Source organism: Falco biarmicus, chromosome 8 (genome assembly GCF_023638135.1).
Source record: "Falco biarmicus isolate bFalBia1 chromosome 8, bFalBia1.pri, whole genome shotgun sequence".
NCBI lineage: Eukaryota > Metazoa > Chordata > Aves > Falconiformes > Falconidae > Falco > Falco biarmicus.
Window position 1 is genome coordinate 20,157,851 of NC_079295.1, and position 27,407 is coordinate 20,185,257.

Below are 27,407 nucleotides of genomic sequence, written 5' to 3' on the forward strand. Positions count from 1 at the left end.
TTAAAAGCTTCCTTCACCAAGTTTTGTCTTCAGTGAAAGGACATCAGAAAACGTAGCCAAGGAAGTTATACTAGGCTGTCATAGAAGCATAAGCCCCCTTAGCAAGGTCTGTGGTGGAGGAGGACAGCTTTGAACAACACTGGTGCCCAGGAATGCCACTGCTGGGACTGGTAGGAACTAAAAAGAAGGTGTGGGCTTAATAATCAGGGAGGAAAGTGGCTTCGAGAGTGAAACAATCTCGCTGCTGGAAGTTGTTTGAAATATTTCCATTTACTTGAATTAACTTAATTTTATGAGAAAAAATGGGGGTGTAACATATAAAACTCTAGACAAGCCATAGCTGTAACAAGGATAGTGACAAAGCAATAATGTTTTTAAAAGTACAACTAATGAATGTTTACCTTAAAGTACATTTAAAGATGCAGGAGACTGAGCACTGAAGAATCCCATGGGTTAACTTGAGAAGATTGTCAACTGTTTTCTCACAAACGTTCCTTTCCCATCCCTGCGCGGGTGTCCATGACAATCACTCTGTAAGTTTAATGTAATTTATAAATAAAACATAACACTGCGGAAGGCAAAAACTTCTATTTATTTCTTCTAGGTTTAGCCCATCTTTCAGCAGAGACTTGAAAGCACATATGATTTTGTCAATACCAAGAAAGTTCTTAGCAGGATAAAGGACAGGACTACTTTTTAGGTAGCTGCTCCAGCATATCGGCAGCATTGTACTTTGCAGAGATTGCCCCAGCATCAGTCTTCCTCATCTTCCCTTTCTGTGCATTAGCATTTATGGCGGTAAGGATCTAGTGCCATATATGCAATTATATATGGCACATACAGTTCAAACTAAAACTGCAAACAGTTATGATGTCTTTTTATAAGCATATATGTTTTTAACTTAACTATATGTTTATTAAGACCTGAGAAAGGAGAGCTAATAGCACACGCTGTCCAGTGTGCAGGTTATCAACACAGACAATTCTTTTCTCTAAACTGCAGGGTGCTTTTTTTACTCGTAATCACCAAGAGTAACCTAAGCCCTTATTTATGTTCAGTGTGACAGTAAAATTGATACACTAAAAAGATTATATAAACTGATCTTGTTTTAAGATTCAGAGCTTCCAAATGAAACATAAGCTTTGCTAATTTAATCCCCAGGTCACAAAATATCTAGTCTTTCTCTTGTCAGTATCTCATGCTTATAAAGCATAAATTAGCAAGCCAGAATTGTTTTTTAAGGCTCTCTAACTGGACCTGTAGCTCAGTTCCAGTGCTAAACATGGTCCTATAGCTCTCCTGTTTTCCCCGGGTCAAATTCTTTCTTCTTTCCTTGCCAGCTCTGGTCAGTGCTCAGCTGTGCTCTAATAGCTCCTGCAGGTTACAAATGGCATCCCAGCTGATTCCAGTTAGCCTCGCAGGACCTTGCCTGCCTGTGCCTCCAAAGCACATTAATGTGTGGGATTAATGTGAAGTGAAAGTTCTGTGCTTGTGTTGGTAGCCTGCTTGTGTGTTGCTGGTCTAGTATTACAAGGTTCAAAACAAATAATGCTCCACAAACCTCAGGCAGTGAAGAAGAGGCTTAGGTCAGGCTGCATTTCAAATGCACAGCATGCCTCCTGTCACGATGCTGCTCCTGCAGGGAGGTTTCCTCTGTTTTGTAGGTAAGCACAGCTGAGGATCAGCATCCCACTTCAGCCTTTTGTCATGGGTACAAGTCACTTGACTGCTTGCTGAGATGACTTTTCACATTACTTTCTGCTTTTTCACATTACTTTCTGCTTTTTCACGTTATTGTGGCCCTTTATGATCTGGCATGTGAGATGTGTGCACAAAGATGAAGTCTTCAGAAAGTCCAGTGGCTGGTTGCACTGAGACAGGCAGCTGCCGTGTGAATACAGGGGGTCTGGCCTCTCAGGCTCACAGACCAGACCCTCAGCAAAAGTTTGGGGAGTACCTGCCCTCAGTGTATGCCCTGAGCCTGATCTAGCCTTTGTAAAATGAGTAGTGTACATAACTGTTAAAAAGGCTGTAAGTCGGTACAGTTGCTGTGCCATTAAATGTGAAGAATACTGGTTGTGTTCTTCCTGATAAAATGAAACCATTAGCAATGAATAAGCTATTATTCTTTTCCTGTGTTTCCAGTGTTGTGAGGTAAGTCAGTGTGAAGCCCTCACCAGCATTTTTTTCCAGGGTGTCTAATGCATGGTGGTTCGGGTCTGGTTACGTTTTTAAGACCCTTCAAAAAGGACCATGTAGCTTTAGCTTCTCTTATGTGTCCTGGTTGAAGTTTTGTTATCCCTTAACTGGGATAGGCTAGCACTAGAAGGATCACAGGGAGGGAGGAAGGAATCTCCCTTAGCTCTCGAAGAGCCAAAGAGGATAACTTTCTTTGGGTGCTCTTCAGGGTGAGAGAGTTTTCCCATCCTGGCCTTAGTAGACAGGACACAGAAATACAGAGGTCCAGCTCAATTCCTGGTGAGCAATGGAGAGCTGTCATGGCTTCAGCCCTAACATGCTGTAGGAGTCTGCTGCTTACCTTCCCTATGGGCCTTATGCTTGAGGTTTCCAAAAAGGCTGCCTAGATGTGTAATGGGGAAGCCTCATAGGCATGTATAAGGAAATTAGAATAATCTTTTTTTAAAAAACAACAATAAACCCCTTGTGGTTTCCCTTGACTTTTTATGCCTTCTCACAACTGAATAATCCATGCAGTGGCTGCAGAAAGGAGAAGGTGAGTCTCTTTCAGAGCAGCCTCTAAAGCAGGCATGTGGTTGTCATTTTTTGCTTATGCAAAGAGCTTCCTGGACGGTGAGGGACTGCCGTGGGCCGCTCGCTGGCAGCTCCCTCGTTTGTTGTTCTCCTTTCTTAGCTATGTGAGTTTTGAGTCGTCTCTTTTTTTTTTTTTTTTAACTCTTCCTCCCATCTGGCATCTCCTAATTATTTTCTATTACTAATCACTTCTACAGGAAACAGACTGGACTGTTGAATTAAGAGCCCTATAAAAGGATAATTTTGTTATTTACAAGGTTCTTACCTCACTTAGACTTTATAACGTGACACTGTATAGCTGGTGATAATCACCTTGGGCTACGATCGTGTCTAATCTCATAAACTAGGCAGGGTCAGGTCTGGTCACTATCTAAACATGAGAGGCCTAAGGAAGAGCCGAGGCTGCGGGAATTTGGGCTGGTAGCACCTTTGGCTGTGAACTAATATCCAGTGTGTCTTGTGTTTTGTACCCTCTGCAATTCCGTGTAGCCTGCGTTGAATCTGTGCTGAGTCTGACTACCAGGCATTTTCTCCACTTACCTTAGATAAGCTCCTTTTTCCCTCTTAGGGTTTGCAGGGGAGTGTGTGTTTTATTTATTTGGAAGGGGAGAAAGCATTTTACATCGGTCACTGTTTACATGCTCACAAGTACAAATACGTGTCACTTGCCTTCTGTACAAAGATGGAAAGGACATGGAGCTGTGGCTGTTGTGTTGCCTCCCATTCAACTAGGGCACATCTGCTCCACCAATAATTGCCCATTCATAAGTGGTTACCAAACCCTTAAGACCTATGAAGAATGAAATGAAGCATTTTAGAAGTGGTAGCAGAAAGAGAAGTAGTTAGAGGTGCTTAAATGAAGTATTAGACTGTGAAATAAAAAAAAGAACAACCATTTACCCTACGGTTAATGCCTCAGAAGCTGATCTGCTCTTGTTTCTTTCCTTTTGATCTTTCACAAGAAAAAAGATGTTTTCAGATAAACTTCTCATGCTTAGTTTTAGTCTCTAGCTCAATGTTTTTCTTTTCAGAATGTGAACAAAGTAAGGAGAGCAGTTTTGTTACTAAGCTCAATAAACTGCTTGCTCTTATTACTTCAAACTTGTCACACTCCTCATCATCAGTGAAGACAGCAACTCTTGCCAGTTTTTCAAAGTCCTCCTTTGTTCATCAACTTTGAGAACGTTAAACTTTTCCATATTTAACCTTTTTTCTGCATGGTATCAGCAGTTAGAAACAGTGTTGCTTCTGGTATTCACTGTTCCTACAGTCCTAATGTTTATGCAAGTTAAAAATCATCACACTGAAAAATCTGATTCTCAGTTGATGAACTGAGAATTAGTTGCTCTAATTCTTATCATCTTAGTACTGATATTCCTTCCTATCCATACAACTTCCAAGATAACCACAGGATTATGTGTTTCTAATAGTGATGTTCATATTATAATGCACTTGGACTATATTGCTTTTTAGTGGGAATTATTATTGCATTTGGTTAGAGCTAAAGCAGTCTGAAATTGTTTGCCTAAGGAGTATTAGAGCTAGTATCACAAAGTATAATGTTCTCTATTAAACCTTAGTCATGTGTGTAAGTATGATTTAGTAAATTTTATATATTAAAATATCTATGATTTAGTAAATTTTATTTCCAATTTGTGAATTAGATTAGTAGCACTTATTGGCAAGCAGCTTTTCCCCTTCCTGAGAGAAGAGTGGAGGAATATTGTGGAAATATGTATGTATTACATTTTGCATGTGATGGTGAAATATTTTAAAAGCTGCATGCTTTATATCATGTTTCAGATAATTTGTTGGAGAAGTCTTGAAGCATTTTCCAGTTAGTATGATAGTGAATTACATTTGCATTCAGGCATTTTGGTGAATTAGCTGATGATGAAAGCAACGATGTGTTTAATATAAATGTACAAAAATTGCAAAAAGTATCATGCGTTGCTATCTTTCACAGATTTGAAGTGGTCCATCTCTTTAAGTGACAGCTTCTCATTCACTCCAGCCTGCAAATCCTTGCTAGCATTTGTTCCAGCGCTGCAGCCTGGTGCCTGAAAAATGCCCATCACCTATGTCACACACTGAAGTTCTCAGGGCAGACTCACTGTTCAGCAAGTTGATAATGCTGAGAGCTTACTGGATTGGGGTTTTTTTTTATGGGCCTTATGGGTTAATTCTCTTGAGCTATTTTTATTGTTGAAAAATCAAACAAAAATCTTATGAGCAGTGCTAGTTGATGGTGGCAGTACAAATAAAAAATTGCCCTGTAAGATGGGATGAAAAACATGACTAAGAAAGCAGTTGTGCTATAAACATTTTGTTCATTGTCAATAATTCTGTTCATTGACAATGAATTTAAGAAATGGAACTATACCCCAGACTAAGTCTTTTACTTTTGATGTGCCCTATACTCAAAATAAGATCTTCTGTCCAGAGATTATGTGCCTCTGAAATCCCAAATGTCAGAACTTTGAGTTGCTGATTGGGACTAGTGGATTTCCACTGAAAATAGGCATCAACTAAACAGCAAGAAACCATTGGGAAACCATGGGGAAAAAAAAAACCAAAAAAAAACCCCAAAAAAACCCACCAAAACCAACCCAAACAAAAAAAAAAAAAAACCAACAAAACCCAACCCAAAATAAAAAAAATCCCAAAGTCCTTCCTACATAACAGAAGTTGTATAACCTGTCCACATGCCGACGCCTGCTTCTCCCCCAAAAGGTAAATAATTTTTGTAGCCCAGTTTTTGATGGGGAGTTGCATTGCCAGCCCTGTTTGGAATCATTCAAACTTACTCTGTTTTCAAGTCAAGACATTATTTAAATTTATTTCGATGATGCTGGGGTTGACCATTTGAGATGATGGTTTCTTGAGTGCTTTCTCAAGTAAGGATTTTTCATAGTTATAGCTTCCTCTAGGGAAATGCAATGCTTCCTGCCCTTATATGAAAATTTTCATGACACAGGCATTTTAAAATGTTAATTAGGAAACTGAGAGGGAATACATAGGAAAGATGAACCATATGTGGAAAAGGAGGAATGAGAAAATTGGAATGCTAGTCAACAATGTAAAATGAGTCTTTTCTAAGAATGTGATCAGGGATTGGAAGATTTTATGGGTGGCAATAAACTGATAATTTGATAATAACTGATAATTTCACTCGGGGAGCAGAGTGTAATTCCACTGCCAATTCCACTCTGGTTTCATTCATTGCAGGTTTCAAATCAGTCTTGATTTAAATAGAGATTTATGCAAGGATAGTGGGAGCCCACATGAGGGACTCATTTGAAGGATGATCAGCCTACCTCATTTTCTGAATCTGCCTAATTGCATTGTATAAAATGAATGTAGACCCTGGCCCACTGCGCTGTTGCAGCTATGCCCATGGACACGCATGCACCTAGAAGACTGGTAATCAGGGTCTGCAAGGAGTGCTGATGGACACTGAGGGTTATCCCGTTTTGTAATTTTTCTGCAGTGAGGTGGTCATTAAGTAGATTTTCACCATTATAAATTTTGCAATAATGTTGTATGTCCATATCACAACTCTAGTATTCCTTCAGGTTAAAAATTGTGTTCACTTTGATTCATGGGGTTGAATCAAGTGATAATTAAGGAAGGATTAGGAGACTTTGCACTCTTAGTCTTATGTATGCTAATTAAGTATGATTATGGACTGAAAGTATGTTGAAGAAAGAAACTGTGACAGCACATGTATCATAGCAACATCGCTTATTCAGGAAGAAGTGGATGGATTCAAAATAGAGGATGTGCCAAAGGAGCAGGTGTAGTCTGAAATACAAATAGTGTTTAGAAATTAATGAGCTGCAGTTCTCAATTATAATATAATTGAATTACTCTAAATTGAATTACTGTGTAGAACAAAAAAGGCTAATATTAGATGCATTAGACTAACAAAAAAAGCTAATGTGAAATGAGTATTATACATCAGGTAAGAAAATATTAATGAGACATAAAAAGCAATTTCCATACCACCTGCCCATGTTATACCAGTAGCCAAAGCTCCTATTCCATGAAGAATAGATGAAAAAAACCCTAATATATGTATTAATAGAAAGACCTTGTGGATTACATGATTATCATTATCCCTGTGTATACATTTTGAGTTACAAAAAAGATAAAGAGGTCTATTGTAAAAACTGCTTTTATCAATATGATTCTTAAATGGATATCTTAAAGGAAGTGTTGTAAATTATTTATTTCATGAAGTTTGGCCACTGTCAACATTTCCTTGCTAGAAGGCAGGTGAGGTTCCTCATCAAAGGGTATGGTTAAGCTTTTTGATGTGCCTTTTCTTTTATGTATTTTATTTTATTTTTATTTGAGGAAATCCTTATAACAGTGTGGGTCAGATGAGAAATAAACCATCATCAGTCTCTTTTGGTTTCAGAAGATTAGTCTAACAGCCTATTTTCTCTTATGATACTTAAATTTAGTATTTAGTAACAAAAAGCATTTGCCAAAAGGGTAGTATTCATGAAGCTGCCACTTCACATTACACTTTGACCATTATCACTCCTAGACAGCATTTAGTCTTGTGGCACTTATCAATTACTTTGAAGGTCTTTTTGGAATACAGTCTGCTTTGACATGTCACAAGTCAAGAGGCTTTTGCTGGAGTGGCCCCTCCCTGCAATGAACGTCAGTCATGCCTTGGTCACAACAGCACAGCTCCCTGCAGGCCAGCAAGGCGACACGCCATGGACAAAGGGAAGGAAAGAAAATGCAATGCTATTACCTGAAACAGAATATGCTGACTAAATGGGAGCGAGATGGAGAAGCTGTTGAGGAGCAGCCTCTGAGGGTTGCTTCCTTAGGCAGAGCTCCTTGCTCCATCAACTCATCCTTCCGTAGGTCTCATAGCTTCACGACAGACCTCTCTAGCCCCAATTTAGCAATGTGTGACAGTGTAACAGTTGACTTAAACTACGTGAGTAGTCCTTGCAGTCTCTCTGCTTCTGCCTTTCCCGGGGAGAGGGGCGCCTGGCACAGGCGGCTGCTTTAACTGGCTGCTTAGCTTACCACCTCCATGGCCCAGGCTCCTGGCAGGAGGAGAGGAAGATAGGGTGGACTGAAACCAAAGCTATGAAGGATGGAAGGGTGGATGGAAAGAACTGAAAGCAGAACTGTAAAGGATAGGCTTTGTCTGAAGGATTTACTGGAGGCAAATTTTGGTGTTTTGTAATGCTTCTCTCCTTGCTCATGAACTGTCCTGCCTGCTTTGCCTGGGGAACAGTGAGGCTGCCAGCCCTCTGAGGTGGGGAGGCATATCTTCTGTGCTCTGCCAGCTCTCAGTCCCCTCCTGTACTTAACAAGTTTGGCTGGAGCTGGCCCCTTTTTAATGCAGCTTGTTTTCCCAAAGAGAGAATGGGGTTGTGGTAACGAGCTGCTGCAAAGCAGCAGAGAGAATTGCTGAGGCTGATACACCAGCTTGAACTCATGGTCATGGGGAACTGCTTTCCTCACCACAGACTCAGGAGTGAAAAGACCTTGTTTCTTAGCTTCCTGGGTAGCTATTTTCATGGTGTTTGATTGGCATATCCTGCCTCAGCATCACACAGCTTGGCAGCAGCTCTGCTTTTGTCAAGCAGTCATATCTTGCCCCTTGTGAGCAAGGTGGTAGACCCTGTCTTTAAGGAAAGGGCTGGAGCAGTGGGTTATTGTAACAGAGGCAGCTGGGCCTGTGGGGATGCTCTTCATGGGTGTCTGTAGGGAAGAGCCCTGGGGTGCTGACTGGCTCAGGAACAGAGGAAGACAAGGCCGGTGCCCTGGGAGCGGTACAGGACTGTGCTGTCTCGCCCAGAACATAACCCTGTGATGAAGCATATTATTATTTACACAGTACAAATGAAGTCATAGCCATTGCTTGTAACACCCAGCTTAGCACCATTGCTGATTGCAACCTCCACATCCCTGCCTCCGTGCATTCACAAGTGCCCACATACACCCCTGTAGTGGCATTTGTACCTATGGAGTGTGCAGGCATCCCCAGAGTGAGCCCCCTTCTTCAGCGGGCACAGCAGGCCAGCTGCTGACCTCGCTAAAAGCTAAGTCACTGGATGTTAGCAAAGTCCTCCAGAACCACACCATAAGCTGAACTTGTTACTGGAGGTACTGTGAAATTTTTATTTTATTTTTGCCATGGCTAGATCCATGGCTATATACCAAAATAGTGCCCTCCAGAAGGAAAGAAATGTGTTGTGTTTGCCACTAGAAAAGTGCCCTGGTTTTGTGCCGCTATCCAAAACAGCAAATGCTGATTGTTTTTGTCTCGTCAGCTATTGAAAGAGAGCAATAGTCACAGTGGATGTTTTTTGCCAGTGTGTGGTTTCAAATTGTCATTTCCAAAGGCCCACGTCGGTAACTGCCGGGAGCAAATCTGCAACCCATCATGCCACTAGGAACAAAATACGCTGGCTGACCTAGATCCAAATCAGCTGCAGTGACGGTAGGTTATATGAGTAAAGCTACAGATAAACAGCTTTTCTGTTGGCTTCCCCTAAGGTGTCTCTGCTTTTTTGTGAGTATGCTCCCTTGGTGTGAAAACCTGGGTACTTCAGGTAAGCACATCAGTGCAAACATGAAATCTTCCCAAATAATGCTAATGGACTCTAATTGTATTGCACAATACAGTACCAAATAAACTCTCTTTTTGTGCAGTAATTTCTAGCAGCAATATTGGGCAATATTTTTTCCATAATATAAACTTTGGTTTAGATTATTATTTTTTAAATTTAACAATCGTACTTGAAACCAAGCCAACACTTTGGCTGAATTTGTTTAATTAAAGTTTTAATTAAAACATTTTAAAAAACCTTCTAAAATTCTAGATATAAAAATGTTCATTACTTGCTGTGGAAATGGCATACACTTTTATCAGAAATAAAAATTTAAAAATTTAAATAGCCATTTCTTTAGATTTTTCCACAAGTATTTCACTGGGGGAGGTGATTTGATTTAATTAGAACTCAGCCCATTTGGAAAGTTTTGTTATAAAACCCAGAACTTTCCTAGCAGTAAGTTTTCATCATTCAACCACGTCTTAAACCCCAACTCCCCTGTAGGAAACTGAGGACTCAAAGCAGAGTTGTGTGTTGTTGGCTGAGGATCCCAGTATACTTTGGGCACTGCTGTCTGTGTGCCCGTTAAGTGTGGCTGTGTTGGAATGGCAGCCAGAGAAGTCTTGCTCTGGTGGCTGAGACTGCATGATAGTCCTTCCCCTCCTCCCCATCCAGCTTCTGAGATGTCAGCTTTCAGGTTGAACTTTTAATAGCATTCCTACCCTCCACTCACACCATGTATCTGTGGGCAGAGGCTATGCCTGGCATTAGCATTTCTGCAAGTGAAGAAAATGAAAACAGCTTTTCACCACTTTTAAATAAAAAGTAAAACTTTGGGCTCCCCTTCCCCCTCTGGAACAATTTTGTGAAAGATACGACTGGGAAAATTATATTTAGCATGGAACAAGCCTCCACCAGGAACAGCGTTGAGGAAATTGGGCTCAGTTTCACAATCTGACTGATTAGCTTTTGAAAATTGTGTACTGAGCCCATAAAATATGCTTATAAAGTGTTCAGGCAAGGAAGGGTTTTCTAAGCATACACATTTGGCTATGTTAGCTATACAGTGAAACAGAACACAACAAAATATACAGCAGCTAACTGCATAACAAACCAAATATCTTGTTTCTTGAGATAGTTAACAGTGGGCCATCATCTTTGATTTTTAGAAAAATGCATGCAATATAACTGTTGGTTAATATTATTATTAAAATACGTTCCTTAGAGGGAAGGGATCGTTTTATATATAAAGTCTGAAACAATAATGGCATATTTAGCCATAACAACATGAAAATACCATATGAGAATGAAAAACCTGCAGTGTACTACACATGCATTCCTGAGACCGAAGAAAACACGATACTGTGTTTGAGAGAGGAGCCAGGTGGTCATGAAACTAAACACTCCGTTGTATTGGAAATGCATGTGGGCTTCAGGAGGTCTGATGAAGTCAAACCTGGGCATTTTAGGACTTGTGAGCTTAACGTGACTTCAATTTTTCTGTTTTTTTCTGGAGTAGTTTTAGTTTATTACTCAACAAATGGGAATTCATTTATCTGCTTTTTTAGAAAGATAATTTGTCCAATGTTGACTGGATGAAACGTACGTAATGTGTCTTCCAGAGAGTGACTAAATTGAATTTACTGCAAGCCATGGATGACTTTAAAATCAGTTCTGTGGAGTCTTCATAATAAGACTTACTGATTGTGAGATTAGTACCAGCAAATACGCATACATTATCCAGCTAATGCTGAGAACAGATAGTTCTTAAGAAAACAGCTGTTTCTCCTGCACCCTGAAGGACTACTCCATGATGGAGTAAGGAAAGCGGAGTCCCAGTAGGACCTAGACTGAGCCACTTTCATGGTTGAGGTTTTAGGACAAAGAAGAACATTTGAAATAGCAGGTTACAGTCTTTATATTCCTTTCCCCTCTCCCTTTAGTCCACATACAATGTAGAATCTCTAAACAGATGTCTTGGTTTAAAGGTTGTTGTGTTGCTGGGTTTGTTTTTTTAGTGTTTAAGTCACTAAAATGTACAGGACTGAGAGAATGCTCTGGTTGCATGCTCTGCTCAGATGTTGCTCAGCTGTTACTTCCAGTTGTTCCATTTTCAGTTCACCTCAATCCTGTGAAATTACATCCTTAAACTAAATTTTAAAAAGACAGCCCTGCAGTTTCCTTCCTTCTAGAGTCTGTGCAGCATATTGCTCCCTGTAAGTGCAATGATTGCAAATGTCTGTCACAAACAATTAATAAAAAAATAAAATCAAGATTATACTTGGAAAAATGGAAGGTCTTCTGACCTTCCTCCCCAGATTTCTACCTCTTTTTCATCCAGTATGTAGCAGACAGTATCTAATAATTGTCCCCGTTAGAGTAAGTTATAAAAACACAGGCAGACTTCAGACAGAGTAAGTTATAAAGATAACTGTTGGAAAATGAAAGGGCTACGGAGAGGAGACTTTGCTGGCCGGTAGGAGCGCCGGAGCCACTGGTGGAAGGCAGGTATTGAATCAAGAGCCAGCCAAGGGTGTAAAAAGACACACAGGACCTGCAGGCTTTCAGGCTGGGAATAGAGAAAGCATAGAGCACCTGGAGCAGGAGAGCCCATCCTCGGGAGAGAACAGCTTCCTGCAGGATTTGAGTTGAACCCCCAGGTCCGTGACTTTGTTTGCTCTCAGGGATGTTGGCTCACCCCTGCCATGACTAGGGCTACCCAAGGACAGCAGCTCGCTCTCTCTTACTTCATTATCTCACGTGCTGGTAAGCTAACAATCTGGACCTGCCCAATGTCCCACACCGTGCTCAGGAAGGTGTGTACAACAGAAATGTCATTCTTCATATTGATTGTCAAATGAAAAGAAACGGGCTGTGTTAAGAGCACTAGCTTGCAACACCAGATTACCAAATAGGCAGTGGCAGGAGAATGAGCATCTATATTGTAGAATGTCATCTGAATGCAGTTGTATGAGGTTTAATTACAACACTACTTTATGTTGGGGCAATATATTAAGAAATAGATACTTGTTATCTATTTTTCATAATTTTTCGGTTGCTAGCCTTATGGCTTGCTTTCACTCTAGGTTTCTGGTGTGCACAAGCATTGTGCATATAGCATGTGTGAAGGGCTGTAAGTGTAGGTGAGCCTGCTGTTTTCCTGTATTTGTAAACAGCAGAAAATGCTTTACACTGAACAATGGGAAGCTGATTTATGTAAAACCAACAAGCGGTCTGAGATTACTGTAACAAAATAACGTTAGAATTAAAATTCATAATCTTATAACTGCTTTACAGATTATAATGCTTTTTCATAATTACAGCGATGAGATAGGACCTTTCCCTGTTGGGTAGTTTGGCTTACCTTTTCATTGGCATTTTTAAGATTTAATTTTCTGGGATCCAGAGATCAGTTTCTACTAATGTGACTCTAAAGTGCCATTGAAAATAAATCAGTTCTTCAGAATTAGGAAAAAGAGAAGCTAACAATTAAGGGATAAGTAAGTCAAAAGCCAAATAGGTGCTCTACCAACGATTGAAAGGAAAAGTCAGAATGCTTTATCTTGCCTCTTAAGTGGAATTATACAAAATTATAAAGGTTGAGTCTGATAGTAAATGTAGTCTTGAAAATCACTGGGTTATTTATTTCCAACAGATTCAATGTTCAAATATTTTATCTTCTAATATGAAGTTTTGGCGATTTATTTTTTCCCTTTAATAAGAAGGATCTTGGTTTCCAAGGAAGCTGTAACAAAACCGTGTTTCCAGATCTCCACAATTTGTTTCCTGAGCCAATTGTCACTCAAAGCTGTTGGGAGAGGGTGACTCCTCTGGGGCAGGTTTAAGTCCACCTTGTTCCATGAGGACTTTTACCTGATGTAGTTCTTGGGAATGAAACTGTGAAGTGGCTTTAGCTAGAAAGAAAGGAGAGAATGAGCTCAAAGGCCTGTCCACTTCCTCCTCCCAAGTCCCTACTTTTTCTCACACTTCACATAGATGAGGTGGTCAGATTTTGCCACTCTTACCCTCACCTCATTTTTCTTCAACTCCTATAGTGGTGCAGTGTTACACTTAGGAGGATGTGCAGAAAAACACAAGGGTCATTTATTCACCTGCAGCAGAAATGAATGGTTAAAAGCAAGACAGGCAGACTGAGGTAGCCGTTGGAAAAGTTATTTCTCAATAGGATGGATCAACCAGCCTCCTGTTTGTATTGAAAGTGGGAACTGAGCCAGCTAAGACCCCTAGATGAGCCACTAAAGCCTGACAGCTTCATCCTCTGTGATCTTTAGCCAGTGTTTCGGTTATTAGCTATTAACTTGCATTTCAGATTAGCGGTTGGTGAGACATATATGTTGATCCTTAATCTCTGCAACCTGACCCTATGCTGAAACTCAGCAGATTTCTAAAACTGGTAAAGAAGATCCTGGTGGCCATGCAAGCAGAGGAGAGGCTCACGGAGAGCATTACCCTCAGCTACATCGGCAGGATTGAGCTAAACTGTAATGCTGGGATCCACTGCAAAACACATACTGATTCCACCCAGAAGGCTGTGTGACAAACTGTGCTTGTCTTTGGTTGTTACTGAGTCATGAGAGATAAAAATACCTTTGCTGCAGAAGGCGAGAGCAGTTGTGGTGTTGCAGCTTGTGGCAAGGGAAGGGGGAGCTGCGCTGTGGCTAGCAGCACAGGCAGGAGGAAGGGTCCTCTTGCACCCTGGGTGTCAGGCTGGGGGTCAGCCCCATGGTGTAAATCACTGCCATAGCTAGTCAGAGCAAAGGTCTGATTTTGCTGTCTCTGACAAAGGCTGTTCACTGATGCCTGGAGAGCACTGCAACAAAAAGGGCAGGAGTTGAGCGGCCGTGGTGGTGTCCCCTCCCGGCTGTCAGTGTGCAGCTGAAGGAGAGCCTCCCAGAGTGGGGCTGCCCCGCTGCACGGCTCCATCCAGGTGGATGTGGCATGGGCTGCCCCGGCAGTTGGGAGCCTGTTGTGGCAGTGGGTTCAAGGCTGTAATGGTTGTGTGACGTAGTGCTTCGCCTGGTTTGGGGGGTGGCTAGTGAGGACCAGATGGCCCTATGTGCACTTTGTCGTCGCTGGCACCCATCCAAACTGGGGCTTTCAGCCCTATTTGAGGCCATGGGTCATTCACCTTCTGTTAACCTTGGTGAGTTCCTAAAGAGAGGCACCGCAGCGATCGGTGTTGAGGTCGGGGTGGTGCAACGAACGGCGGGCGGCATGTGTGTTCGCATCCCTACTGGAAGAGGCTGTTACGTGATGTGAGTTTGACGAGCCCCCTTTTACACGACAGGCATTGAAAAATGTCACCTTCAGGGCAGAGCGATGAGCACCAACTCAGTCGCGTTAACTGCTCCCAGCCTTGCCGTACCCGCCGGTGCCCGACCCGAGCGGCTCCCAGCCGTACCCCCCGGTGCCCGACTCGTGCCAGACGGGGCGGGGGGCCGGGCGCGCCGCTTTCTGCCGCGGCCCCTGAGGCTGCCGCTCGCCGCGCCCACCCGCGGATGCCCCGGCTCGCCCCGCACCCCCGAAGGGCGCCGAGGTGCCATTTCGTGCCGGCGCCTGAGCCGCCCCCGCCCGCAGCCCTCCCGCGGCCGCCTCCCCCGGGCCCAGCCGCGCTGCCCGCCCCGCCGAGGCTGCGCTGGCCGCGGCCGCCCCCGCCCGGCCCCCGCCCGGCCCCCGCCCCGGGGGCGGTGCCGCCTCGCCCCGCGCCGCGCAGCCTCGCCCCCCGAGGCGGGCAGGGGAGGGAAGAGGGCGCCGGTCGCCGCCGCCGGCCGCCGATGGAGGGAGCGGCTGCGGGCTGCCCCCTCCCGCCGCTGGCTGCTGTTCGCGCCCGCCGGCAGGCCCGAGCCCCCGCGCCCCGCACCGAGGGCGGCCCGCCCCGCCGGGCCAGCCGCGCCGAGCGCCAGTGCCCCGCCATGGCCGCGCCGGCCGCCCCGGCCGCTTAGTGCCCGAAATGGTCCTTCTGGGTGTCTGGAAGCGGGTGTGATCTAGGCAGGGCGCGGGTCGGGCCGGGGGGCCGCTGCTCCTCCTCCCCGTCAGCTCCAGCATGCCGTCCAAGGAGTCCTGCGCGGGGCACAGAGCGAGCAGGGCGGCGGTGCGCGGCGCCAAGCGGGAGAGCCGCCAGCAAGATCTGTTGATAGCAGCCTTGGGGATGAAACTGGGTACTCGGAAGTCACCTGTGACGATCTGGCAACCTCTTAAACTCTTTGCTTATTCACAGTTGACATCGCTTGTCAGAAGAGCAACGCTGAAAGAAAATGAACACATTCCAAAATACGAGAAGATTCATAACTTCAAGGTAAGAAATTGTGCTGCTGCCTTTCTCTTGCAGGCACGGGGGCTGGAGGTTTTATTTCAGAATGGTCCAGTAGTGCAAGGAGGGAATATATATGCAGGCTGTGACTTTCTGGGAACTTAAACGCTTGCCTAAATCTCACTGCCAGTTAAAGCAGTTGGACATCTTTAGAACATAGCAGCAGAAGAACAAGGATTTTGTTGGTGGCTGCATGTGTGCATGTGTTTGTTCCAGTAGTATCTGCCGCATCAAGATTCTCTCTTTTATTCAGAGTTGCTTTATAGGAGAGGGATGCTAAAGGTGGGAAAAACTGGCAAAGTTTTCTTTCCATCCAAATGAACGTAGTTCCGTCTTACTTATGATGACATGATGCTGGAAAATCTTTTAGATCTGTGGTTAGAGGATTAAATTGATCTTATCTCAGTTGGTCGCTGATGAATAGCTTTGGAGGTAAGAGGCATGTTCTCCTGCATCTGGATGGAGCAGATGGTCTGCATTTCCTTTCGTTTCTGGCTTTTCTTCTGTGTTAATGAATCGAGTGTGTTGAAAGCAGCATGGCTTATACAGTGGGGCTGTTGGAGCTGCTGGCATTAGCAACTACCTGGTGTTTTAATAAAATTTACTTCTCTATAGCTTCTAATTATTCGTTTCATTATTTAAAATAAACAATGCTGTTTGGTAACAGAGACAGATGTCAGTATAGCATAAGCATGTTTTATGCCTGTATCTGTCCTAAGTGTCCAGTAAGGATTTAGTAATTTAACCTTCTGGCAGTCAAATGCAGTGCATAATAGGCAGTCATCATCTGTAGGACTAAGTGAGTTGACGTGATACTGAACTCCTGTAGATGATGGTACAGACTTCACGTATAGTACCCAAAGCCCAGATTTTATCTTTAATACGTGTTCTTTTCCCCCATATAGATTTTGCTTTTATTTATTTTAGGAGAAGGGGAGATTGTTAATATAACACAGTCATGTGGTGACAAGCATCTGTTAATTGCCTCTTATTTTCAGTTTTGATTTCCATCACATTTGTGTGCATGTGTGATGTGATACACGCATGCAGATATGTATATTCACCTGTCGTCCACTGGATCTTATTTAAACCAACTTCTGGCTTTTGAGTTCAGATAATCACTAAAATTGGGAACTTTCTATTGTCAGGATGTTTTGTTTGACTTGAGTTCTTCAATAAAGCACAAATTTGAAAATCATGTACAAAATGTTACATTAAAAAGTGTTTAATATGAGCGCTTGGCATAAAACAGTCCTACCAGCTATCGGCTAAACAGAGCATTTTTTCACAGGCTCTTGAGGTGTTGTAGAGATCTGAAATATCTTGCAACTTTAATTTGTTCCTTAGGGTTCAAAGAGAATTCTTGCATATGCCAATTTTTTCATGTATTACAGTGTATGTAGGATAATACATATTTAACTTTGTGCACATCTGTATTCCTTAGTTGCTTTCTTTTAACCGCGTGAGACACATCTGTTTTGAAAATAATCTGATAATCTAATTTTCATTTGTTTGGGTTAGTTTATTTGGTTTTGTTCCAGAAACCGTTTCTGGAAAGTTTGGAAGCTGTGAATTTAACGGTCTTTTTTCAAAACCAAACTGTGTGTCTGATCCAAGGTCATAGCTACAGCACAAACTTTCCACACAGATTGTTTTCTTTATAACAGTTGTACTGTAGTTCCTGTATACATGCAGTTACCAGAAGAATCTACCTTGAGAAGTAATGCTTTTCTCAAGTCAGTGAAAGGGAGTCACCTTATACAGATTATTTTTGCTACAAAAAAGAAGGGAACAAACCCCTTACCCCTTACAGGGTGTGCAGCAACCAGCCTACCCGCTGAAGGAATGCTGCTGGCGTTGATGAGCTCTAAATGTGGCCACTGTCCCATTTGTAAAAAAAATAACCATAAGCCTTTTGTAATTATTGTGTATTGGATCTGAAATGATTGGGCATCGTTAGCTTGTGCACTTCTCTCCTTTATCATTCCTTGCATCTGTCAAATTTTTCTTGTCAGATGTATAAACGTCATCATTTAAAATGACTGCAAAAGTCTCCTAGGTTGCCTGCCAAGCAGCAAATGTGCCACCCGTGTGGGAAGGAAGGAAATGTCAGGCCCAGAGTCTTGAACCTAGGCTTTTGAAACAAAACGAGAAAAAACAGCCCAGAAATGAAATAAATTTATATGGTTCAGCCAACCAACAGTGACTGCTGGCCCCAGAGGCTCCACCAGCAAAAAGGACACACACTGCTTTGTACTTCTGCAGCTAATCTTGTCTTCGTTATGCAGGCATGAGGCAACAGACAGGGGCCCTAACCCTTTGATCAGTCACATCGCTAGTCGTAGAAGTGAAGTGGTTTCAGAAATCCTTTTATACTGGAAATGCTGTAACATCCCAGCAGAGGGAGGAGAAGTGGAGAATCATTAATGCACAGCAACTAGCACCGTTGTCTTGGAGAAGGGAAGAGACAACAGCAGCCGCTCCAGAGGCAGGCTGGGGTTAGCAGATGCCTGAGAGGCTTGGCCACAGGTTGGGAGACATCAATTCTCCATCTGGCCCTGCACCTCCTGGCCCTGCGGGATGGGTGGGTGAGGATGCAGATGGAGTTTGAACCCTCTGACTGTTGCCTCCAGCAAAGCTCAGGTAGAGGAACACAGGGCAGAGGAGCAGTGTAGCGGTGGTCCTCACAGGAGCGCAGGTGCCTAGGGATGGGGTGAACACCAACGCTGCTTTTAACTCTGAAATCGTCAAGAGGTTTCCTGAATAAATGTGTTAACCTGTGTTTTGTTCTGAGGGTTATTTGAAAGAAGAGCGTAAAGACAGTTCTGCTAGGAGTGCTGACACGGCTGGGTTTTGAAAGGTTTTAATCTTACTTAAATCTGCTGGAATGTGAGTTGTCTCCTGCCTGACATGAGAAGGCTGGCTAGCTGGGGTGATGGGGAGCTCTGCAGGCAGAGCTGGCCCATAATGTTCTATGGGTCCATAACGGGGGAGGTCTGGTCTCTTGTGAGCACATCTCAAGTGCAAATACAGAGTGGCTGAATTCTCTTAAATTAATCTTCACAAGCAAAGAAAGGGATGATGATTTATAAATGTCGGATCAGACTGAGTTTTTAATGCATGTTCCTCAGGGTGAAAGCTAGGTATTAAAAATACTTTATTTTTTTAAGTGTATTTGGGCTTTTTCTAATTTAGAAAAAGTTTTCAACTAATATTTCTGTGTTGACTATAAATCTATATAAAAGATTAATTTTTTATTAATTCAAACGTATCAGCTAAAAGAGATCTGCATTGTTTGGCACCATTTTATTTGGCTCTAATTGACTAATGGGATTTGAAGATGAGCTAGGAGCGAGAGTGTGACTTGATTGGATCTGTCTATTTGCATATTTGATTTCTTTTCCTTTCCCTCCGTATACTCTGCTTTTCTGAAATCCAGCACACTGAATGACGTCTCTTGTAAAATGAATCATCAGTCCAAATCAGGGTATTCACTTCAGCATCCTCAAAATTTTAGTCCTACCTTTCTTCACAGAAATGCTTTTCCTCTCTTTTAGTTTCTTACCCATTTGGGGGAATAAATCTCCCCATGCTCCCGGGTACACACGTATCTGTAGGGACACATGTGCTTGGTGGATATCAAGTTCATTCTTCCACCCAGTGTAGATGAACAATAGCATCTTCTATTTGGAAGCTGTGAGAGATCTGTGGGGTGCTCTGAAGTGCTGACAAGGAGTGTAGCTGAAGCTATTGGTTTTATTTTTTTACAAAAAGAAGCTTTATCATAGGGGAAAGTTCTGTAACATTTCATAGAAGCAGACAGAGTAGATTTATACATAATCGTTCCCATAAATGTATTCTCCAGGTGGACTCTACCAATAAGAATGCTTTTTTTCTGGCCCTTATAAATATCCCATTTGCTTATCTGGTCCCCAAAATGCAGTAACTGTGACAGGTTATAACTTAAAATATGATGTCCTACCTTGCTGATACCTGATCCATTCAATAATTTTAAGGGGAGGAAGCATCTCCTGGGCAGGCAGGTGAAGGAGGAGCTTCAGGCAACAGCAGGAACCTCACATTTGAGGGGGAGAGTGGCCTGTGTCAAGGTGCCTGTGAATTGAAACGTTCCGGGTTATGGAGAGAAAGACGGGGCAGGGGGAGCTTTGGGTTGGGACGTGTGAGGTGGGCTTTAGGCCAAAGGACTTGCACAGCAGGGGAATCCAAGTTGGGTTTAAGGTTACCCCATCGTCTCTCTCTGGTGAGGCAGTTTTTATTAGGGTACTGAATATACAGGATGCCCCTGGCTCAGTCTTCTGGACTTTCCCTTTCTGCATCTCTTCATCTCTCTGTCTCACCCCTTACATTCCATAGATTGCTCTTAAAAAAAAAAAAAAAAAAAAAAAAAAAAAAGATACACCTAATGAGGTACCTTCTGCCCTGAGTCCATCCCCAGCTGACATGGAACATCATCTGCACCTCCTCCCCACCTGGTGCTGTGCTTTGGGCACTCACTCCTTTGCCTGCTGTTGTGTGGGGATGGAAAAGCCATTAGAACTATGCTTGAAAAATGTTAGTGGCAAGGAGGGCAGTCATGGAAGAGGAGTGTTAGCTGGGAGTTATGGGATGTTATCTTAAAAGGAGGAGGAAAGGGAAAATCTGAGATTAACAGCAAGAAATCTCCTGGGTAGTGAAACGTGTTAGTCAGTGCAATAACCTCCTCATCACTTGGCAAATTTAAAATAAGCCTGGAAAAACACCTCAAAGGTCTTCGCTCCCCTCCAGCTTTTGTGACTCATGGGCCCTGGGGGGAATGTTTAGTTCCCTTGGCTGGTTATAGGTATTCCTTCAGACACCTCTGGCTCCTGATGCCTTGAGCCAGCAGAATGCTCTGCAGGTGTTTTGTAACTGCAATAGTCCGAGGCGTAAAACCACTCTTCTGCCTAGATTAGTGCTGTGGTGCTTCACTGAAGCAAGAAGGTGTCCGTGCCTATCAGAGCTGGACTGAAATCTGTGTTTCTGTGCATCATTTTCCCAAGGATATTGTCTCATTTCTCACTTGCTCTTCACAAAATAGATATGTCTCCAGAAGACTATTTTTGTTTTCACCATCTTGCTGTGTAGTATTTGCTATTGTCGTGCTGTTTCTTAGTCACTATCTTACTAATGCCTGAGACGGCATAGTCAATTAATTGTAATAAGTAACAGTTGCAAGGCTGCTTGGTGAATCTGTGAACATTCAGAACGTAATTCCCTTTCAAGCCAACATTTCTGCCAGAGAGGAGAGATGTTTTTCCATGGTTAAGCAGAGTCAGCAGAGATGCTGATGAGTCTTGTTTGTTGAGATTCCTCATCTCCCTCCTCGACTGAAGCAGCGTCCTGGCTTTCCCTTTGAGGGTGACCCATTTGAAAGGCTGGGTGGGGAGTTCCGGAGCAGGGACAGAAGTAACTGGGGGTAGAATATAGCTTTCAATGTGTGCAAAAAGTGAGGTCTCAAGTGAGGACCAGTCTCTACTGGAAAGGCTTTGCTGTTAGAGACAGACTCAAGCATCACTTTAATGGAGAGACTGCTGATTTTAACAAGGGTTACTCTGCCGGCAAAATCTGTACTGCTGCTTTGAAACAAGTAAGCTAACCTGGCCCTGGCCCAGATTTCACTGGTGTAATTGCATCTGTGCTAGGTGCTTTGCTAGTGTAAAAAGTCATAGCAAATCACTTCCATGCCAAATCTTACTATTCTAACAAGCTGCTCAGCAAAGCCATGCCTAAACACTGAGAAACGGGGAGATGGAAAGTGCAGAAGAAATGCTGCAGAAGAAGAAAAGACCAGAAACCATAACAAACTCTTACTATATTAAGCAGAGCCATTTTACTGTGACTTCTAACATGAACTCATTTCTATTTCTGATCTTCTGAAAACTGGGGCAGAAGCCGATTTAGGGTAAACTGGTCTAGCTCCACTGAGAAGAGGATGCTGATTTTTTTGTATTTTTCTTTTTTGTTAGGTATGGACCTGGCACTGAACATATTTTCAAAACATCTTTAAGTGAGTCACTGCACTCAAATGAATATTCAGAAAGAGCTGGGTACCTCTAGCACAGTCCCTGGAGAGAGTCTCTGCACGTTTTCACAGATAAGAAAACCTCAGGAAATTTGATGTTTCTTCTGGAATCCTAGTACTTGAGGGAAAAAACTGTTCAAAGGCAGGGAGAATAGCTGGAGAACAAAACTGGAGGAAAAACTTAGACAAAACTTCTGAGAAGACCTCATCAGCTCGATGTTGTTGCTTCTGAAACTCATAATGTATTATAAGAAACAGTTATAGCCAGAAACGCTTTTAGGTGTTGATGGATTTTAGTCTCCTAAGGTATTTATTTAATGTAGCTTTTACTTTTTTGGGAAAGCCAGGGCTCTGCCAAAGCAGATTCCAAATAGCACAATATTATTTAACCCTTTCTGGTTTCTTAGTGCTAGTCCCTGCATTCAAGTTTTGCCTCTGTTGAAAACAAAACCAACCAAACAAGCAACTTTTTTTTTTTTTTTTTTTTTTCCTAAATCCTTCATTTATTTAAGCTGTAATTCCTTCCCACCACACTAGTAGTTTTATTAATCCACAGATGTGGATCCTGTGAGTTGTCCATGGGCACAGCCCCAGGAGCAGACCAGTTCATGTCTGTGGTGAAGTGCTCTGCTGGGGAGGACTGGGAGCTTGCCTCAAGAAGCACATAGTGCATGCTCTCTCATCATCAACAACTCTTCCTCCAAATTAGCCTTAGCATCACTGCAAAAACATTTCTTTAGTAATCTCTTAGGGTTTTGTATTCTATTTACATCATTACATATAGTGTATATGGTATGCATATATATACAGTTTTAATTCTAAGGATTTTATTCAAGTTTCACCTCTAGTTCCACAATTTTTTGCATAGACACAGGTATCTAACTTGGGCTTGGAATAAAATGAGCTATGTTCCAGTTTCCAGATACCAATTTAAAGAGAATCTACTATTCCATCCTGAAAGAAGGGTGGCCATTTTCATTGAATTTTCAAGCAGAAAAAGACACCAACATGCTATTTTCCAGTTTTTCGCTTTGGCTCTTATAGAGCATGACCTAACCACAGTTTCCAGTTGTTCCCATCTCTGCTGACATGATCAGTGCAAACCAGAGAATAAACAAGACATGTCAGTGCTTCAGGCTCCAAGTGGGTGAGGACCTGGAGGGAGGTTTGCCCACTCAACGTGCGTGTTGGTGTACCCGCTGGCGATAACGATGCTGTTCATACTCCACACTCTGAATGCTGCAGCGTTCAGCCAGCATCTCTCCTCTCCAGCACTGCTGGGCAGAGTGGCTGCACGATCCCGGGCTGGGTCCCCACAGTTAATACCCCTCTGCTCCAGGCAAAATCAGCTCTGGTTTTGGAGAAGGTATGTTCCAATGGTCTCAGTTACTTTCATTTCTGTTACATCTTTGGATGAAAGCAATTATCGTGCAGATATAGATCTGCTGTGTGGGTTGTCATGGCAGTCTTTTCACTTCTCAGATTACTCAGCAGCAGCAATATTTGCCTCACAGGAGGAGTATCATGTGCTGGCATACTGGGAGCGCTGGAGACCCTTGTTTTAGAGGCGCTGTCTAATCTTCATAATATATGCAAGGATTAAATTGAAGCATTGCCCGAACAAATAGTTGAGTCGATTGACCTTCTCGCTGATATCTCTCTTGTACCTTGCACAGCTAGGCAATCTGTGCCCGGGCCAGGAATGGATGAAAAGGGCATGCCTGTTGGGTGCAAACACGGGTACGTTCAGTGACTGATAAAAATCAGCTGCGACAGGGAAGACAGACATTAATAATACAGGCTGAGTTCATTGTTTTAATTGGGACTTATGATGCCTCCCATATCCAATTGAAAGCTTGGTGGAGTCCCAATAGGCAGAATTCAGTTGATGAAATTGCACATCAGCTAGGACCACTGAGCTGACAGCCTTCATCAGCAGTGTCCCATCGTCCTTGGAAATTGGTCTGAAAGACAGTGTAGCCAGCAGAACTGTACCTTCAGAGCATCGTGTGGGACAAATGCTTGGGTGTTTGCCATTTATTCAGTCCTTGGTCAGCTTGGTCTCCTCTCCGAGTGCCAACACAGCTTTTACTCAGAGTGTAGGACTCTGGGAGCCCGAGAGGGTAGGTCAACAATGTTGTTTTTCATCCTTTTTCAAGTTGATGCATTTCATCCCAACACAGAGAGTAATGCCTGGATTTTCCAAAACCTGTTATTCTCACCGGCAGTTCAGTGGGGAGGGCTGTGGAAGAGGTACTCTGTGTGCAGCAGGGTCCTGATGGAGCGGGCATTCAGAAGGAGCACGGCAGCAGCCTCTCAACAAAGGAAGGGTATTTTATATACTGTCACAAAGACTTCAGTTTTCTGTGTTTGGTGTTGATTTTGCATAACCATAGTTTGTCAGATCCAGCCCTGCTTTCTTCCCAGCAGCAGCTTTGCTAAAGCTCTTCTGATCATCGTGTTCTCTCATACTGCGTTTGCACAGCACTTTGCTGGTATTTCCTCATTCCCTTCCTCCCTGCCTTGACAAGGGATATGTTGTAAGCTCCCAGTTAAGAATACTAATTATCTGCTGTCTCATTCTTGGTTTTCAGATAGCAATCAAGGCTAGCTGAACAACTACCTAGGAAAAAATACCAAAAGTGTAAAAAATAAGTGTGGTTTGAAGGTACATGGGTAACTAACTTCAACAGTGACCTTTATAGAGCCTGAGAAATAATGGTGAGAGATCTGCTTGAAGAATTTCACAGCTTGTGGTATAATCTGTTGTCAGAGCCTCCGGGTTGTTTTTTATTTGCTTCTCCTAAAACTTTGTCTCTTTTTCTAAGAAATAATTTAATTAAATGCAAACCAAAAATAAATTAAATTCTATAACACTTATTAACCTCAGGAGTTAAGCTATTTTGCCCTGTGGATAAGAAAATGCCTTCAAGCCTAAGCAAAAAAACTGTCCTCCTATGTAAGGTCACAGTAATTAAATGTTTATTGTACCTTGCTGATGTTGCAGGAGAGTTCGAAATAGAAATGTCTAGTTGTAAGCTCAACATCAGGCTCTCCTCTTACCTCAGACTTGCAGGACAGCTTAGTAATTTTTAGGATTTTACCTTAGGATAAAATCCTAAGATTTTATCTAGGTTTTGAAGCAGATATTTTCCTTTAAGATCACCTAGATTTTTCTTTTAAATTTATTATTCCCCCTGGAATTTTACAAACTGAGATTAAAGCCAGTTTATCTTGCTCTCCCACTCACCCATTTTCCACATTCTTACAAAATCACTCGCAGTTGAAGCCTTATGGAAAGAGAGAGAAAAAGATGTTTTGGGCGGGAGTGAGAATGGAAGGATTGGGAGATATAAAGCCACAGTTGGCAATCCTGCTCTTTCACATTTTATAAGACAGTAAAATCTGCATATGGCAGATGCTCTTTTTATAAGGGGAAAGAATCCCCTTGTAATTTAAGTCAGGATCTCTGGGACTCTGCTGGGTGTGTTTTTAGAAATTTTTCTGGAAAGCTTGCTGCAGTTCTGAAAACAAGCAGGTCGCTTGGCAGATTTTTAGAATGGGGAATTAAATATAAAAATCAGAATGCTGTATTAAACAATGTCATGTAATAAATGCAGTATTTGCAGGTGTTGGCTCTTGAACTAGCAAAGGGATGCAAACGTGTTTCTTTTTAGCATGCTGCCAGGCCCCACTCTGCAGGATGAAACAGGATTAGAGGCTGTTCCGACCTCAGAAGACCAATTTTCTGCTATTTTCTGGCATCACTTACTGTGTCTGATTTAATTTCCAGAGATGGTGTGTATTCAGACCAGCACAGGGTTAGACGTCCAGTTCCGCTCCGTGGTAGTGGGAAGATTAACGCTCCAGCACCACTGAGCTCTGGGAGAAGACAGCACCGCTTGGAAACCCCACAGGAGGCTTCAGAGCTGATCCTGCAGGGTTGGGTACACCGGGGACGGAAAGACGTTACGGCCTTTGAGCCTCCTAGTTCTGTGGCAATATTAACCTCCCGATGGCATGTCCAATAATGGGCGGAGCAAGGTAGAGCATTATGGAACATAGAAAAACCTCTCCTCGCCTTGTAGTTTGTTTTGAGTTTGCAATCAGAATAACGGGTAAGAAAGAGTAATTTGGATGCAGCAGTGTAAAGCTGAGCAAGCTCTGGATAAATCTTCTAACGGAGCACTTAATTTCTTAGTTGATGATACGGAAAGGCATTTCAGTATTTGGATGAAGCCTGGATGCATGGGATGAGAGAATGATGCTAATGATGCTGAGACAATGATCCTGAAGGGCAAAGTCAGTCTTGGCCTTGTGAAGGGTGACCAATACATGCAGTGTTGGTAGGGAAGAGGAAAATCTATTCTGTCCTTGTCATTTTTAAGTTGATGATGAGTCATGTAAACTTCTCTGATGAGCGAGCTGAGAGCCAGGATAACGTCAGGAGAACTGGCTGTAGTGGAAAGGTTGGGGGTTTTCTTGTGTCTAGATGAATAATAGTTATTGGAAACATAAGAGAAACTGGGGTCGTTAAAAAAAAATCATCATAATAAAATAAAAATAAAAATGAAGGGAGGCAAAAGGTTGGAATGGCAGATAGGGGATGTGGCAGACCCTGCAGAATAGTTCCTAGGGAGAGTCAGGAGGAGGTGGAAACATGCGGAGCAAGATACTAAGCAGGAGGGATGTTCACCGCTGAAACAACAGCCAGTTAGGGATTGAGCAGCTGAGGTTTGGTGAGTATCAGCGCTGGAGGTGCCTCTGGAGAGGGCAGGATAGGACCCCAGCACCCAGGGAAAGAATTAGACATGCTTCAGCAAATGGCATGTTCAGCGAATTTGATGCATTGAAATCAGCAAGCAGAGAGGCACAGGATAGTATTGTTCTTTTTATTTAGCAAGAAATATGAATGTGTCAGAATTTGTTCTTGTTCTGCCTAAAGAAAGAAGTTAAAATGCCAGCATTTCAAGGAACAAGACAAAATTCCTCCCTCCTGTACAATCAGAAATACTAAGAAACAAACAAACCAACCCACCAAAAAAAAAAAACCAACCCAAAAAAACCCCAACCCTCTTAAAAAACTGAAAAGAATTCTGAAAAAAAAAAAAAAGATTATTTATTGCTCAAACTTTTGACCTGTCACTTTTGTTTCAATTTTCCTCAACAGGAATTTTGGGAAATATTTTAAATAAGTGTTGTTTGAGGGGAACGTTCCTTTGACCAAAGGCAAAAGATGGTGACTGAAAGGAAGCTTTTATTTTCCACCTGGAAAAGTTCTGTTAGTCCTGCAGGCATTAAAGCACAGTGTCTTGCTTGAGGATATTAGAATGTGCTTATTCTGGGAAGGGAACACTGCCAAAGACCTGGGAAAAAAACACCAGGCTGTGGAAGAAAGCCAGGAGGATGTGGGTAGTGCAGGTGGGTAACAGAGAAGAAGGTGTGAAAAATCTCTTTGTGGTGAGAGGAAAAAAGAAAATGGAGATCACAGCTGCTGACAGTCGTGTCAGTTTGCTTTGTAGAGAAGTCAGCTGGAGCTGGGGGGAGAAGGGGGCTCGGGAAGCACATCGCACCTTCCAAAGGATGGCAGCTGGTGTGGCGGGCGGGCGGCAGCCTGTGCCGGCACCGGGGAGTGTGGCACTGTGCGCCA

General features: G+C 42.9%; 1 protein-coding gene across 3 annotated transcripts in view; it reads left to right on the forward strand.

Annotated features, from left to right (window-relative positions):
• The window catches only part of CHN1 (chimerin 1), a 103,823-nt gene that overhangs the window by 56,397 nt on the left and 20,019 nt on the right, over window positions 1-27,407 (forward strand). For 2 of the 3 annotated variants that reach the window (XM_056348995.1, XM_056348997.1), the window contains one exon: window positions 15,604-15,681. The exons of the other annotated variant lie outside the window; for it this stretch is intronic. In XM_056348995.1, coding sequence (XP_056204970.1) covers window positions 15,604-15,681 — 78 coding nt within the window. The remainder of the gene's footprint in view (window positions 1-15,603; window positions 15,682-27,407) is intronic. 3 annotated transcript variants of the gene reach the window in all.